This window comes from Scleropages formosus, chromosome 24 (genome assembly GCF_900964775.1).
Source record: "Scleropages formosus chromosome 24, fSclFor1.1, whole genome shotgun sequence".
NCBI classification, from domain to species: Eukaryota; Metazoa; Chordata; class Actinopteri; order Osteoglossiformes; family Osteoglossidae; genus Scleropages; species Scleropages formosus.
Window position 1 is genome coordinate 21,683,562 of NC_041829.1, and position 13,414 is coordinate 21,696,975.

Consider the following 13,414-nt stretch of genomic DNA (forward strand, 5'->3'; position numbering starts at 1 on the left):
CAAAACATGCAGGGTGTGTGTGTACACACATTTCATTGTAAACAAGTGCAACGTGTCGAACCCTCTTTTAGCACAGGGTGAGTTATGCAGTATGGCAACACACCCATCTCTCAGTGCAACCCAGGAGCAGTAAGAGAACAGACATGGACTATAAGATGCTCTAAGCAGTTCCTTTACATTCAGGTGGAGAACTTTGCTCTCAGTTACTGCATTTGGACAAGACTAAGAGGAAGGCAGTCAGAGTATTAGTTTTCAACATACGTTACATTTATTACAGGTTTGTTCTCACACTTCTTCATAACACACGGCATTAGAAGCCCCCGCAGCATCACTGGCTGGCAGCACTCTTGCAGTCAGTAGGAGAGCTGAAATGGACGCTTGTATTGCCCTGCTTTGATGGCAGCCTCCCTCTTGTCCTGGGGAAGAATAAACAAATGACTGGTCAACTCATAGGTGTGCGACATCTTACTATATTAGCAGCCTACACTCAAGCGCGCACACACACGTAAACTGACGAATTAGGGAAATGTTGTTATCCATTTCAGCAGCAATCAGAGGCACTTCAATTAACAAGGAACTTGCTACTCAATAAGTTTTTACACCAGCGAGTGCCAAGTCTAATAAGTTTCTTTGAACTGGTGTATTAAGTTAAGTATTTATACAACAAATAGAGATCAATGTCATCCCTCACTGCATTTTGCTTCTTTCAATCTTGCATGTACCAGTGTACTGTGATAAAAACAGAAAAAAATTGCACATAAAGTTATGTAAAGAGAGGAAGGCAAAGGAGTCACAGTTGTACGTCCAAAACAGAATCGTTCACACACCAGTCGATTCAGAGTCACAAGGACGGCTCACGCAGCTACCGCGTCACCAAAAGCAGCAGCAGCAGTTTCCGCTCACCCGGTCAGTCTTGAAGATGTAATAGAAGACGAAGAGAGGGACGACCGAAAACAACCCTCCCAAAAGCGAGGTCTTGGCCGTTGGTCTGAAGTGGGGGTAGATGTTTGTGCGCGCGTACGTCCAGCGCGTCAGAGCCGGATCTTCCTGGAAAAAGACAAACCGCATGCGCTACGTACACTTCCAGACGGAACATATTCAGCCAAATTGGGACAAGAGGGCGAGTTCATGCAATTTTACAGTTATGCGCGTAGTGATTACTGCTGCAAAATGCAGCAATATCATCTCCCCAACAGCCCCCAAGTTAACTGCGTGGAAAAGCCACCATTCTGGAGCGTCTCTCTCTCTCTAGACTCTGCCGTCCGTGTCTGGTGGAGGAAGGGGTGGGGGGCCACTGCAGACAGAGAGCACTCGCTGACGCCAGCTTGATCCGGGTCTCCTCCGTCCAGGCAGGCAGGTTTGCCTGGTGGTAGCGGCAAGCCAACAAGTGTGGGCCTGGGCCTGGGCCTGGGCCTGAGCCTGAGCCTGCCTGGCTGTGTGGGGCAGCTGGTGCCCGAGCCGAGCGCTACGCCTGCGTCGGGAACGGCGGGTGCACAGAGAGAGCAGTAGTCCTGCGCTCGCCGCTTTAGCTCTTACTCCAGTACTGAGTACTCACTCAGGTCGCAGGTTCGAGTCTCACCTCAAGCAAAGTACTTAGCCTAAATTACCAGCCAGCCAGCCTGGCTGGTGCATAAAATCTGGGTAAACGATATGATCGATTGGATTGCTTACACACAGTGCTGGATTACACACAGTCAGAGTGTACGAGTCCCTCCTCGCCTCGACACGAGTGACACGGTATCTCTCCGTCTCCCACTCACATGAGACACGCCACAACAACAGACACTCTCACTCTACTCTACTAGTCTCTCTCTGACTCGACTCGAGTCTCACTCTCAGTCAGTCTCACTCCGCGCACTTACGATGAGATCCCTCCGGTGCGGGTTGTTGAGCTGCAGCTGATACTGTCTCTTCAGCTGAGCCCGAAGAGCGGCGCGCTCCTCCTCGGCCCGCCTGCACTCCGGGGAAAGCTCGTAGTACTCGGCCGGCTCCAGTGTTTTCGGCCGAGCGGCCAAGGGCGCCTCTCGATAATCCGCCATCTTGGGCACCTTTTTTTTTTTTTTTTTTGCCCGCAAGGGGAAGTGACGACTTCGCCTTCAAGTCCTCTCGTTTCCGGTTTCGGGGATATCGCGAGAGTTCTCGGACTCGGAGGCGACGGGCGGATTTCATTGGCCCTCCCCTTTTCGGAGCCTCGCGACGGTTGCTAGGGGACGAAAACATTGCTCCCGTGCTCCGGGTAACGGGATCGGAGACCGTGGCGCACGTCTGCTCGAAAATGGCCACGGAAAAAGAAATGGAAGCGCCGGAGGAGGCCGTGGAGGAGGCCGTGGAGGGTCCCTTTTATCTCGAGAACGTTTTAATCCCAGAGGAGTCCGAGGACAGTTATCAGTACGAGGAAGTGGCCCTTGAGGACGACTGGAGCCTCACGGAGGGGGAAGAGGACTTGGAAGCCGCCCTCAAGGCCATCGGCAGTCGCACCGAAGACATCGTGTCGGTGGAGCAGGCCACCTTTTCGGGGAAGCCGCCCGTGTCCCACATCCCCGAGGCGCTGGACGACTTCCTGCGCAATTTTCTCGTTAAGATGGGCATGCGCAAAACCCTGGACTGTTTCCAGACCGAGTGGTACGAAATGGCACAGAGGGGCTCGCTGAACACCGAGCTTGTGGGTTTTGTGCCTCATGCGTACATGCATAGCCAGCTCCTGGAGCAAGAAGTAAAGAGCGTCGAAAGGGAGCGCGACGATTACAGGAAGGCATCTTTCGAAGCTGCGGAGACCCTGGTGAAGCTGCAGAAGGAGAGGGACTTTCACCGCATGCAGCACAAACGCGTGGTCCAGGAGAAGAACGCGCTCGTGAAGGACATCAGACGGCTGAAGAAGCACTACGCCTCCTATGAGTCTGCACTGAGGCAGCTAAATGACAAGTACAAGGTGGCTCTAAAGCAGAAGATGTTCACCGGTCTAGAAAGGGACAAGGCGCTTGAGAAGCTCCACAGTCTGGAGGTTTGCGCTCCCAGCGTAAGGGGCAGCAGAGCTCCACAATCCCTTGGACCCAGATCAGTCTCGTGTGCCCACCAGAGTGAAGGCAAGCGCAAGTCAAGGGCTACGAAATGGGATGGGCTGCAGGCGGCAAGCGCCGGGCCGTCCGGTTCTTCCCGAGACCCATCAAAGAGTGTCTCCAGGAAGTGGCCCAAGGACTCCGAGTTCCCCGTGGATGCCCACACCAATGCTAGCCTCTCCCAGGCAAAGACACTTTCTTCTCATGCACCCCATTTGTCAGACTTCTGCTTGACTGGCACATTACACGGCCACACGCTGCCCATCAGCTGCCTGGCACTGCACCCTCACAAGAAGGTCATAGCCACAGCCAGTGACGACCACCAGTGGAAGGTATGGGATGTCTCCACAGGAGAGGTGATCATGGCGAAACATGGCCACAGCGACTGGCTCTCTGGCTGCTGTTTCCATCCCAATGGTGGCTCCCTTGCAACAGCTAGTGGGGACACCACAGTGAAGGTGTGGGACTTCTTGCTGGGCCGCTGCTTGCTGACACTGCAGGGCCACACCCATGCCGCGTGGGGCTGCTCCTTCCATTCGTGCGGGCTCTTCCTGGCCTCCTGCTCCATGGACAACACGGCAAAGGTGTGGGACCTGCAGAGTGAGCGGTGCCGCGCCACGCTGCGTGGCCACGCGGACTCGGTCAACAGCGTGGCCTTCCTGCCCTTCTCCAACATGCTGCTGACGTGCTCAGCTGACAAGACGCTGTCGCTCTGGGATGCCCGGACAAGCCTGTGCACCCACACCTTCTATGGCCACCTGTACTCCTGTAACTATGCTGCTTTCAACACAGCTGGGGATTCCGTGGCCTCCTGTGACTCCCATGGTGCCATCAAGCTATGGGACATAAGGAAGGCAGCCACAGTGACCACACTGGACGCGGGCCCTCGTGCCGGCAACCAGGTGGCCTTCAGTCCCTCGGGACACGTACTAGCTGTGGCCAGCGATGACGGCACAGTGAAACTGGTGGAGCTCACCTCCATGGAGGTGTGTAGCCTGGGAGGGCACAGTGACGCGGTTCAGAGTGTCGTTTTCGACCACAAGGGGGAGAACTTACTCTCAGGAGGCTCTGATGGCACAGTTGCGATCTGGTCAGGAAAAAAGTGCACACCCGTGGTATGTGCTGCAACTTCTGAAAAACTGAAGTAAATGGCGTTTAGAAATGTGAAACCTGTCCTCTCTCAAGTCTCCTTTGGGCCATGCAAAGCAATAGGACGGTTCAAGGGAGCAGTGCTATAACTGCAATTAATGCATTGTTGATTTAAAAAAAAAAAAAAAAGAAAAAAAAAGAAACCACTGTTTCCAGGTTCTTAGTTGTGGCTCCAGTGCACTGGGAAGAGTTCCCTCTTTCCCTCAGAACTGCTCAATCTCAGTGCGCAAGAAGGGTCTCAAAACACATTTCTTTTCAGACTCACTTCTGTCCAGATCCTACTGCACAAATTTGCATTATATTATCTGACAGTTACCTTTGTATTTCCCATACATTCTGTACGCTGCTACTCATGTCATGCTGTTATACATCTTTAAAATTGAAAGTGCTCCACCAATTCTGTATGTGGCTACCTGTGTTATGCATACTTGTTTGAACAGTGACATCTCACAAAGTGACTTTATCTGCCTGCTTGTCAGCGAAATGTGCTTTTGTTTTCCCCGAGTTGTACGTCACTTAGAGAAAACTGCAAAATGAATAAATGAAAATACAGGTACTGATGTAACCGATACTAGTTATGGCAACGCTCACTACATTCACATTTATTCACTACTTTTGGTATGACACTCATACATTTTTATAAAATTGTTTCATTACACACTTTTGTACCAGAGGCATATTGCAAAGGCACGTACTGGGTGAGTCATAAGACAGTGCTCCAGGATGTGAACAACCAGAGCTTAATCAGATGAAACAGATGCAAGACAACCAGGTGGGACTGAAGTTTTATTAGAAACAAAAGACCTGAACATCTCAAAACTTGAGTTCTATGCCTGGGAGCGTAAAGCAAACGCAGATACACTTTTAATGTGTCATGAAGAAACCAAAGGAACGCATGCACAGGTGGGCAGGCCAACAAACAGGTGAATCTGTTTGACAGTCCTTTCAAAGCAGCCCTAACTTGTACTCCATCATCATGTGGGGATCACCCATGACCTCACTCTGAGCAGGATCTGCAGGTGTAACACAGGACATGTTAACATAGAACATCAGGATTCTGGTCAAATCAATACATCAGTTAATAGGGCAACATAGTTCAAACGACATTAATCCAAGGTGTGAAAGGTAAATGTAGCAAAAGATATGGTCCATTGTCCAGTCTAATTTAAATTCTCTGCTGCTGGTGCTTTACCGTTGAGTACGTCTTCAAACCCAATGCTCTCGTCATTTCCCCTGAGAGTGTCCAAAGCAATGTTGGAGCTCTGCAGGAAGGGCAGCCGCTGAATCTAAAGTAAAAGAAAGAAAATAATTAAAATTGGGCAAATATGTTATAAAATAAGCTTGGGGAAATACAAATATTTCTTAATGCCAAAGAAAGAGAACAGTCATTGTAGCTACTTACAAGTTACATACGCAATGAAAGATGCTATTTTGCTTCCACATTTTAAAGTCTTGAAAGATATTTAGCTTGTGAGCTTTCCAACTCACTATATGTGCTGTTTTATACATATGCTGCTCCTTATTTTTCTTTACAGTGCCTCTCCATACTACTTTTACCCTGCAGATATGTTGCTAGACTTGGCAAAGGTCAAAAATGTCTTTCAGTAATAATTATTTTAATTCAAAATCTTAAATTGCAAAAAATGCACCATTTTCAAAATGTGTTGTTTTCCATTATTAAAAAAAATTGCCTTTCATGATTATAAAAGGTGTTTTGACAAAAGTGTTTTTCTGGTAAACATTCTTTAACAGTACTGTTAGGTGTTTTCTACAATATTAAGATGTATTTGCCGTTGTCTCCTGCCTTAATGTATACTGTATATGGTATCCTAAAAAATTACCTAAAAAAATTACCTGTTACTTAGTCAAAGAAATAAGAATGGGAAGCTATAAGTAGATTAATGATTAGATAAGAATCATTCAACTAAAAAATGTACCTCTCAAGCCCAATATAAAAGTAACTATTTTGTTTAAAATATTTATGGTTTTTGCATACCCGCTGATAGTGGTGATCACCTGTAAAGTTTTGAGAAAAGCCGACGCCTACATTAGGTTAAAATACAACTTTATCTAAGAACACATTTGTAGGTATCCAGTAGCCTCTGGGTAACCAAAAGACGTAAGGGGACACCTGTCGGGTTGCCCTGTATTCCATCTGGAGCTTCAGAGGTGCATGTAGTCCCTGGATGTTCCTGAGTGTTGAGAAGTTCATCTTGTCTTGGTTGAGATGGAACTGCACAGAGACAGAGAAGTTACCCGAAAGAAGCAATTTAACACGCACGATATTAATGATATACAGTAAGGAAACTAGTGTGGAATCACAAGGCTAGGGAAGTAAACTGGAGTATTTCTTACTCGAAACAAAATCTCTCTTTGGGGAGGGCACATGGGCATAACATTGTAAACACTGATTTTCCATTACATCTACATCACACCCTTAATTGTATGTGACTTTGGAGAACAGTGTCTACTAAATGACTAAATGTAAATTTAAATACATGTAGAAATAAAAATAGTTTAGAAACACAGACAGTACATTGAGTACAGATTAATGGAAACAACACACATCTGTCACAACACACTGCTCTCACACGCCCTTGGTTACACAAAATTTGTAAATTTGACAGAACTTACATTCTTTTCTGACAGCTCCAGTGGGTGGCTGGGAAGCAGCTCATTCTTCACACTGCTAAAGCTGTAACCAAACAACAGGATGTAGCAGGGAGTGTGCAAAAACAAGCAGTACTACTCTTGAAAGTGTTGCACACAACAAAACGTTAATTCAATCAGTCTCAAAGAATATACTGTATTCCTACTGGGGCCCGGAATTAGATGTTCCCGGCACAGGTGGGGACTCTTGTTGTATTTCTGAGGACTTTATTTGATTTAATAAGCTAGATGAATGTGAAGTGAAAAACTTCTTAGTTGAATGTTTAGTTAGAAGCTGTGCAAGTAAACAATGCACTGGAAACAGCAGACAAATGTAAACTTTATTTGAACTTTCTTTTATCAATTGAACTGACCCTGTCTTGTAAACAAAGCTACCTGAAATATCTCTGAGTATCTTTGGATGATATTTTATCTGAAGAACAGATGAAATATCTGCAATTTATTGAAGTTCTACATTGGGGCCCTTTCTTCAGAACCTGCACCTAATGGTTTATGAGTGTGGTGCTGAACTGTAGGCCTTACACACCCTTTGCGAAGTGGGTCCTGGACGCCATACGAACCGGCCTGCGTGCAGAGGCCTGCCACTGGGACGCTGTCCTTAAGCTGGGATCGCAAGCCACGGGTATTCTGAAACACAAGAGGTTGGAAGAGTGACTGCTACTTCTCACCATACACCTACGGGTAACTCATATGCAACTCAGCTCTTCTTATGTTTACATTTATTTATTTATCAGACGCTTTTCTCCAAAGTGACTCTCAGTGAACTCTATGTAGTATTATGAACCTACACACCTTATTCACCACGGTGACTTACACTGCTAGATACACTACTTACAATGGGTCACTCATCCATACCTCAGTGGAACACACCCTCTCTGTCACTCACACACTAGGGGTGAAACTGAACAGCATGGGAGGAAACCAGAGCACCCAGGGGAAACCCACACAGACTGAGAGGGGATCAAACCCACGTCCTGCCGCACCACCCACGTGCTGCGAGACAGCAGCGCTACTCGCTGTGCCGCTCTCTTCTCTTGGCATTTCATTAAAAATATACAAGTCTCTCTCTCACTCTCTGTTGGTGAAATATTCTTTTGTTTTCTCAGAGTTGTAGTACGTCACTGGATAAAAGCACCTGCTTAATGAATTAATGTACATGTGAGACACAAATAACCAAAATTAAATAATATTTGTTAAATAACATGCTAATTTAATTATTAATTTAATTAGTGCAACAGTTAAATGAATTTACCATTAGAAAGTAAGAGATCTGGGCAGAAGTGTTACGTGTACTGTGTGTACATCCATTCCAGCCAGTGTCGTACACTTACTTAACATGATTAAGTTAACTCTGAAACTGGGTTTTTTTTTTTGCCCCCCCCCCAAATGAAGCGCTGTGCTGCTGCTGGACCTGAAAAACATCACTTGATCATCAAGCACACATTCACAGATACATCTTCCACACCAGCCGTGGTGGTGGTGATGATCGCGATGACACATCACTAAAGTTCAGTTTCGCTTCTAGTCCAAACGAGTCGGCTTCTTTCTACAACGGTCACCAAGCTTTTGTTTTGCACCGATTTCGTCAGTGAGATAATAAATGAAGACACACACAGTATGTACGGTTCCATACAGTACAGCTCACAGTTTATAAAACGAGACGAGAACAACAGACTCACTCAGGCCAGGCGAGAGGAGGGAACGCAGACAGAGTGAGACAGAGAAAGAGAGAGAGGCGAACTGCTGCTGCTGCAGTGACTAATCAAAACTAACGTCTTCCGGACGAAAACACGTTTGAAATCTCCGAACGGAGAAGCTCAAGAATCTCAGCACTGGAGGATAAGTGCCACAATAATAACTTTAACGGCAGAAACGATGAAAACACGCCATGTGAAAACTTACCATCACCGCTACACTATTTTAACATCCACCGTCGATCGACCCCAGTCCGGATTCACGCACTGCTTCCGGGTCAGAACTCGCGCTTTGAGAAACGTCATTTCCGGGTCACAAAGCAGTGCAAAGTGTACCGCACGTTAGTCGTGATAACAATATTATCCCACATAGTATAGTGCGTTACATAATAGGAAATAACAAAGTTAAAAATCTAACTCAAAAAAACAAAACTTGTTTCGGTACAACCACGCGCGCAAACGTATATTAGTAGCACGCAGAGGTATGCTGTTACGAGTGAGGGGGTATAGCTCAGTGGTAGAGCATTTGACTGCAGATCAAGAGGTCCCCGGTTCAAATCCGGGTGCCCCCTCTTTTTTTTCGTTATAACTATCCATAATTATTGAGAAATAATTTTTAGAAAGTCTTCTTCACAAATCAACATGACCACTGAGTTGTTTTCAGATACCAACATTTCAGGCAGCCACGTTCGACATAAGATCTGCTGATCCGACGTGTCAGTCATAAAACCTCTGCAGGACTTCGTTTATTACAATACATTATATGCAAAATAGATATGAACGCGTGTAACATCTGGAAAATTGTCTTTCTCGCAATAAAAACTTTAGGCACAATTACTTTTTAGCAATCAGTTAAAAAAAAGACCAAAACATCACAGAACCGTGACAATCCAGTGTCAGTCGCTGCTTCCGGCATCCCAGCTGCTCCCTTTCTAAGTTTCTACTAATGTTGTGTGGTAATACCAGAGTAAGGTGTGGTGTTTGGTGCGCCTCTGTTTCCGGAAAAATCCTTCGAACGGCATGTATGGCACACCGAATGATTCCTAACCACAGAAATGTTCTAAGAGACGTGTTTTCAGCAACTTCACTCTCCGTTCCTCATCGTCTCTGTAACGTCACGGTTTGTGACTAGTGCTCATGAGCCGACAAGCGTTACTTTGCGCGTTTCCAAATGGGCCCATCACACTCGAACAACTTCATGGCAAGCCTGGACTTGTCCTTTGTCCTTGGACTTTCCTTTGTCTCCCTTTGCAACGATTTACCCGCTTGCAGTGCGGAGAATTCTCATTTCACTTATTCAGTAGGCAGCATAGCGAGGGGCAAAATGTAGAAAGAACCCCTGTCTTCGGTGTAGTGCGCGCATATGACATAAAATGTGCGAGTGACGCATTTTCTGCTCCAGGCAGTCAGTCTTCTTTTCATCCATCATCAATAAGCACTCGTCCAGCGTGGGGTCCCGGCGCTCCCGAGCCCGTCAGTCACGGACACATAAATTTGTGTGAGGTTTGTCTAAAACAAACACGGCGGCGCCACTGTCGGCACTGAGCTACGGTCTATAGATGCCGCAATTCATTCTCCGAGGCCAAGGTTGCTGGTCCGGTCGGTCGTGTTCTTCCGGCAGCGGAGGACACGAGCCCTGAGAAACATGGTCGTTTTGTCACGTGCGCTCGATAACGGTGTCTTCCGTCTGCGCCATGTGCAAGCGGCTGTGGGGTGATGCTGCCCATACAGGCTCTCTGCCCCAAGAAAGATGAATGCGTGCGTGCCTGCTTTGCATGGCGTTTTCCAGGAGACACTGTCAAACTCTGAGCACAAACAGTGTAGTTCGCTCAAGTCTAGGCGTGTTCCTGCCTTTGTGAAACCATGGCCCCTCCTAGGGTTTGGCCATCGTGCTGGGCAGGCTTCCCATATGTTATGCTCTGGTGTCATCGTGGCATCGCTGCATTGTGTCGGCACGCCATGATGCAACTTGCCTGTGCTGCCCGTGTGATCTGCTCCGGGCTGGCTGTGTCTGCTTTTTAGTGTTTCATTACATTTACTCTAATACCTCTGAGCAGGATGGGGGGTGTGGTGGTGCAGTGGGCTTGACCAGGTCCTGCTCTCTGGCAGGTCTGGGGTTTGAGTTCCACTTGCTGGTAAAATGTATTACATAATGTTACTTCTTCAATGTTTCATTAAAATGTCTTGTAAACTTATTTAGAAGTGATCAAAACACTTTATTGTGTTAGTCTCCCATTAGGAAAAGGCGTAAAGGGGGTGTGGTGACACACTGAGTTTGGCCAAGCTCTGCTCTCTGGTTGGTCTGGGGTTCGAGTCCCGCTTGAGGTGCCTTGCGATGGACTGGCATCCCGTCCAGGGTGTGTCCCAGCCCCACGCCCTGTGTTGCCGGGCTAGGCTCCAGCTCACCACAACCTTGCTCAGGACAAGCAGCTTCAGTCAGCGTGTGTGTGTTGTAAAGAAGAGAGGCATGGTGGCAGAGCAGATTTGACCAGGGGCTGCTTGGTGGTGGGCCTGGGGTTCAAGTCTTGCTTGGGGTGCCTTGAGGTGGGCTGGTATCCCATCCTGGGTGTGTCCCCTTGCGCCCTCTGTTGCCGCGGTAGGCTCCAGCTTGCTACAACCCTACTCGGGACAAGCGGTTTCAGACAGCGTGTGTGTATTTTGTAAATGTTGATAAGAATAATTTTTTTGTAGTCACAAGAACAACAAAAATAAATGTGTTGCATTTTTTCTCTTGGCACGTTTACAAATGACGTCAGTCATGTAAGATGAGCAACCCTGCAGATGTGCCGCTGTGCAAATGGCCAGCAGACAGAGCCAGAATTGTGGCAGGGAGCTCAGCTCCTGTCATTATAGCATAAGGGCAGTAATCTACATGTATTATAAACACATTCAGCATAACCTACCATTTACTAAACACTTACTGGCCACATACTAACCCTTTCATTATTATTGCTTTTGTTACTCTCAATGGTTATCCTCTTTATTGGTGGCTTTGTGGTCACTTGTGTTATCTACAGACCAGTGACAAGGAACTGTGTACTTACATATCAAATACCTCAAAATGTCTGTAAAACTGGACGTTATATGAACGTATGCACACTACACAGTATCAGTCATTCTTATTAGTTGACTGTATCCTATGGCTACACTAATGTAAAGTGCCTAAAAAGGTAATAAAATACTTAAATGGTTAACTAATTAACTGCCAATATCAAGTTAACTTGAATCTCGTTATTTAAAGTGTAAACTGCTGCTCACTTTCCTTGCCTTTCTGTACTGATAAGTGTAAAATGGTTGCCTGGCAACAAGCACATGTGAAGCAACATATGTAACTGTCATGCAATGGTGTCTGCAGTGTAAAATTTGGGTGGTTTTCTCTCTCTCTCTCTCTCTCTCTCTCTCTCTCTCTCTCTCTCTCTCTCTCTCTCACTCACTCTTTCTAACCCCTTGTCCAGGTGAGGGTAGCAGTTGAGTCTGTGTCAGAATTACTGACAGGAGGGCCTGGGAGGTACACCCTGGATGAAATGTCAGTCCATACCTGGGTAGCTACACACACACACGCACGTGCGCGCGCGCACACACACACACACACAATCACTCATTCACACACTACAGCAATTTAGATCATGCATTTGGACTACAGGAGAAAACCAGAGCAGCTGGTGAAACCCACGCAGACTTGGTGAGAACATGCAAAGTCGAGGCAGACGGAGTTGAAGTCGAACCTATGTCCTAATAGCCAAGGTGCTGTAGGACAGCAGCGGTACCTGCTGCAATTTATTTTCTGCAAAAGTCCACTATAAGTTGCATTTACATGTACTGTTTTTGTTCACAACTGGTCTATATAAATCACTATACAGCATTTTACTTGTTTTTATGATTATGAGCATTAGTTGGGTTGGTTTGTAGCTCAACATTACTGATGTTGAATACTGAAAGAGCATTTAATTGGAGGTAATGGTAGGAATCCTGTTTAAACGATCCTGAAGGAGGTCCACAAGCCAGGCATGATGACCGCCAAAACGAAATGTGCTCACTTCAATCCCTCTTGCAAGAGAAGGAGCAACAAAACATATCGTCTCCAAGACAGATACACAAATGATCTTTTAACAATGCCTTTATAAGTGATGTCAGTGTAAGCCTGAGCCTGGAGAATACACAAAAGTGTATACACACCCATACACAAAGCATCCTTGCAGCACTGGCAACATCCCAGACTCTGGGTACGTGACCTTAAACATGAACTGAGCGCAGCTGCACTGCATTCTGCCCAAAATAAATGTGAAAAAACAGAGCAGAAATTCAGGTTTGCGAGCTAAGAAAAAAAAGGTGAGCACAAAGCATTTCAGACCATTAATCATGAAATGACTTAATTCTCCATTTGCCAGTTTTGTTACAATATACTTTTATTCTGAACAACATATTGTTGCAAGAAAACATTTGGAAGCCCTTTGGAATTACATTGATTTCTGCATTAATTACTCTTAAAATGTGGCCTGATCTTCAACTAAGTCACAATAATAGACAAATACAATCAGCTGAGACAGTAAGATGCAAACAGTTGTGAGGGTTCACAATTTTTTCTTGCAAAACTACATAACTTGTAATTTGACTAGAACATCGTGTTCTGTTTATAAGCTGCGAGCTGACATGACAGATGCTTATTTGCTTTGGTCAAACTGCTTGTTTGGTTTTGTCATTTCACTTGTTACTTTTTGCAATATGCCATGTTGCATTAAAGATTTCCAAAAGCACTTTATAGCAGCTGTAAATATATCATTGATTTGTACCGATATAATACTGATGTGCTGCTCCAAGCAGGTAGTCACACAAACCATCTTTACA

At 46.1% G+C, this 13,414-nt stretch overlaps 3 protein-coding genes and 1 non-coding gene across 4 annotated transcripts; 2 read left to right on the plus strand and 2 right to left on the minus strand.

Moving 5' to 3' along the window:
• Positions 1-245: 245 nt before the first annotated feature.
• On the minus strand, positions 246-2,061 carry ndufb4 (NADH:ubiquinone oxidoreductase subunit B4). The gene is made up of 3 exons (XM_018761275.1): positions 1,863-2,061; positions 904-1,047; positions 246-416 (listed from the first exon to the last, which is right to left on the minus strand). Exons 1-3 carry the CDS (start codon positions 2,037-2,039, stop codon positions 354-356), a joined length of 384 nt encoding a protein of 127 aa, XP_018616791.1. The 5' UTR covers positions 2,040-2,061; the 3' UTR covers positions 246-353.
• Positions 2,062-2,236: 175 nt separating this feature from the next.
• spag16 (sperm associated antigen 16) lies at positions 2,237-5,057 on the plus strand. Its single transcript, XM_018760842.2, has one exon. It carries the CDS (start codon positions 2,276-2,278, stop codon positions 4,202-4,204), a length of 1,929 nt encoding a protein of 642 aa, XP_018616358.1. The 5' UTR covers positions 2,237-2,275; the 3' UTR covers positions 4,205-5,057.
• pomp (proteasome maturation protein) lies at positions 4,979-8,874 on the minus strand. The gene is made up of 6 exons (XM_018760843.1): positions 8,778-8,874; positions 7,402-7,502; positions 6,840-6,900; positions 6,337-6,438; positions 5,398-5,491; positions 4,979-5,218 (listed from the first exon to the last, which is right to left on the minus strand). Exons 1-6 carry the CDS (start codon positions 8,778-8,780, stop codon positions 5,151-5,153), a joined length of 429 nt encoding a protein of 142 aa, XP_018616359.1. The 5' UTR covers positions 8,781-8,874; the 3' UTR covers positions 4,979-5,150.
• Positions 8,875-9,069: 195 nt separating this feature from the next.
• Positions 9,070-9,141, plus strand: trnac-gca (transfer RNA cysteine (anticodon GCA)). The gene has a single exon. It is a non-coding gene; the product is annotated as a tRNA-Cys (tRNA).
• The last annotated feature ends 4,273 nt before the right edge of the window (positions 9,142-13,414 follow it).

Bases quoted from the DNA above. Each gene is read 5' to 3' on its own strand.
- spag16 (XM_018760842.2), top strand. From the start codon at position 2,276: ATGGCCACGGAAAAAGAAATGGAAGCGCCGGAGGAGGCCGTGGAGGAG.
- ndufb4 (XM_018761275.1), bottom strand. From the start codon at position 2,039: ATGGCGGATTATCGAGAGGCGCCCTTGGCCGCTCGGCCGAAAACACTG. The intron at 1,048-1,862 runs GTAAGTGCGCGG...GTCTTTTTCCAG, and splicing joins CGCACCGGAGGGATCTCATC to GAAGATCCGGCTCTGACGCG. The intron at 417-903 runs GTGAGCGGAAAC...ATTCTTCCCCAG, and splicing joins ACATCTTCAAGACTGACCGG to GACAAGAGGGAGGCTGCCAT.
- pomp (XM_018760843.1), bottom strand. The intron at 6,901-7,401 runs GTGTGTAAGGCC...GTTTGGTTACAG, and splicing joins CAGGACCCACTTCGCAAAGG to CTTTAGCAGTGTGAAGAATG. The intron at 5,492-6,336 runs GTGTCCCCTTAC...CTTTTACTTTAG, and splicing joins AATACAGGGCAACCCGACAG to ATTCAGCGGCTGCCCTTCCT.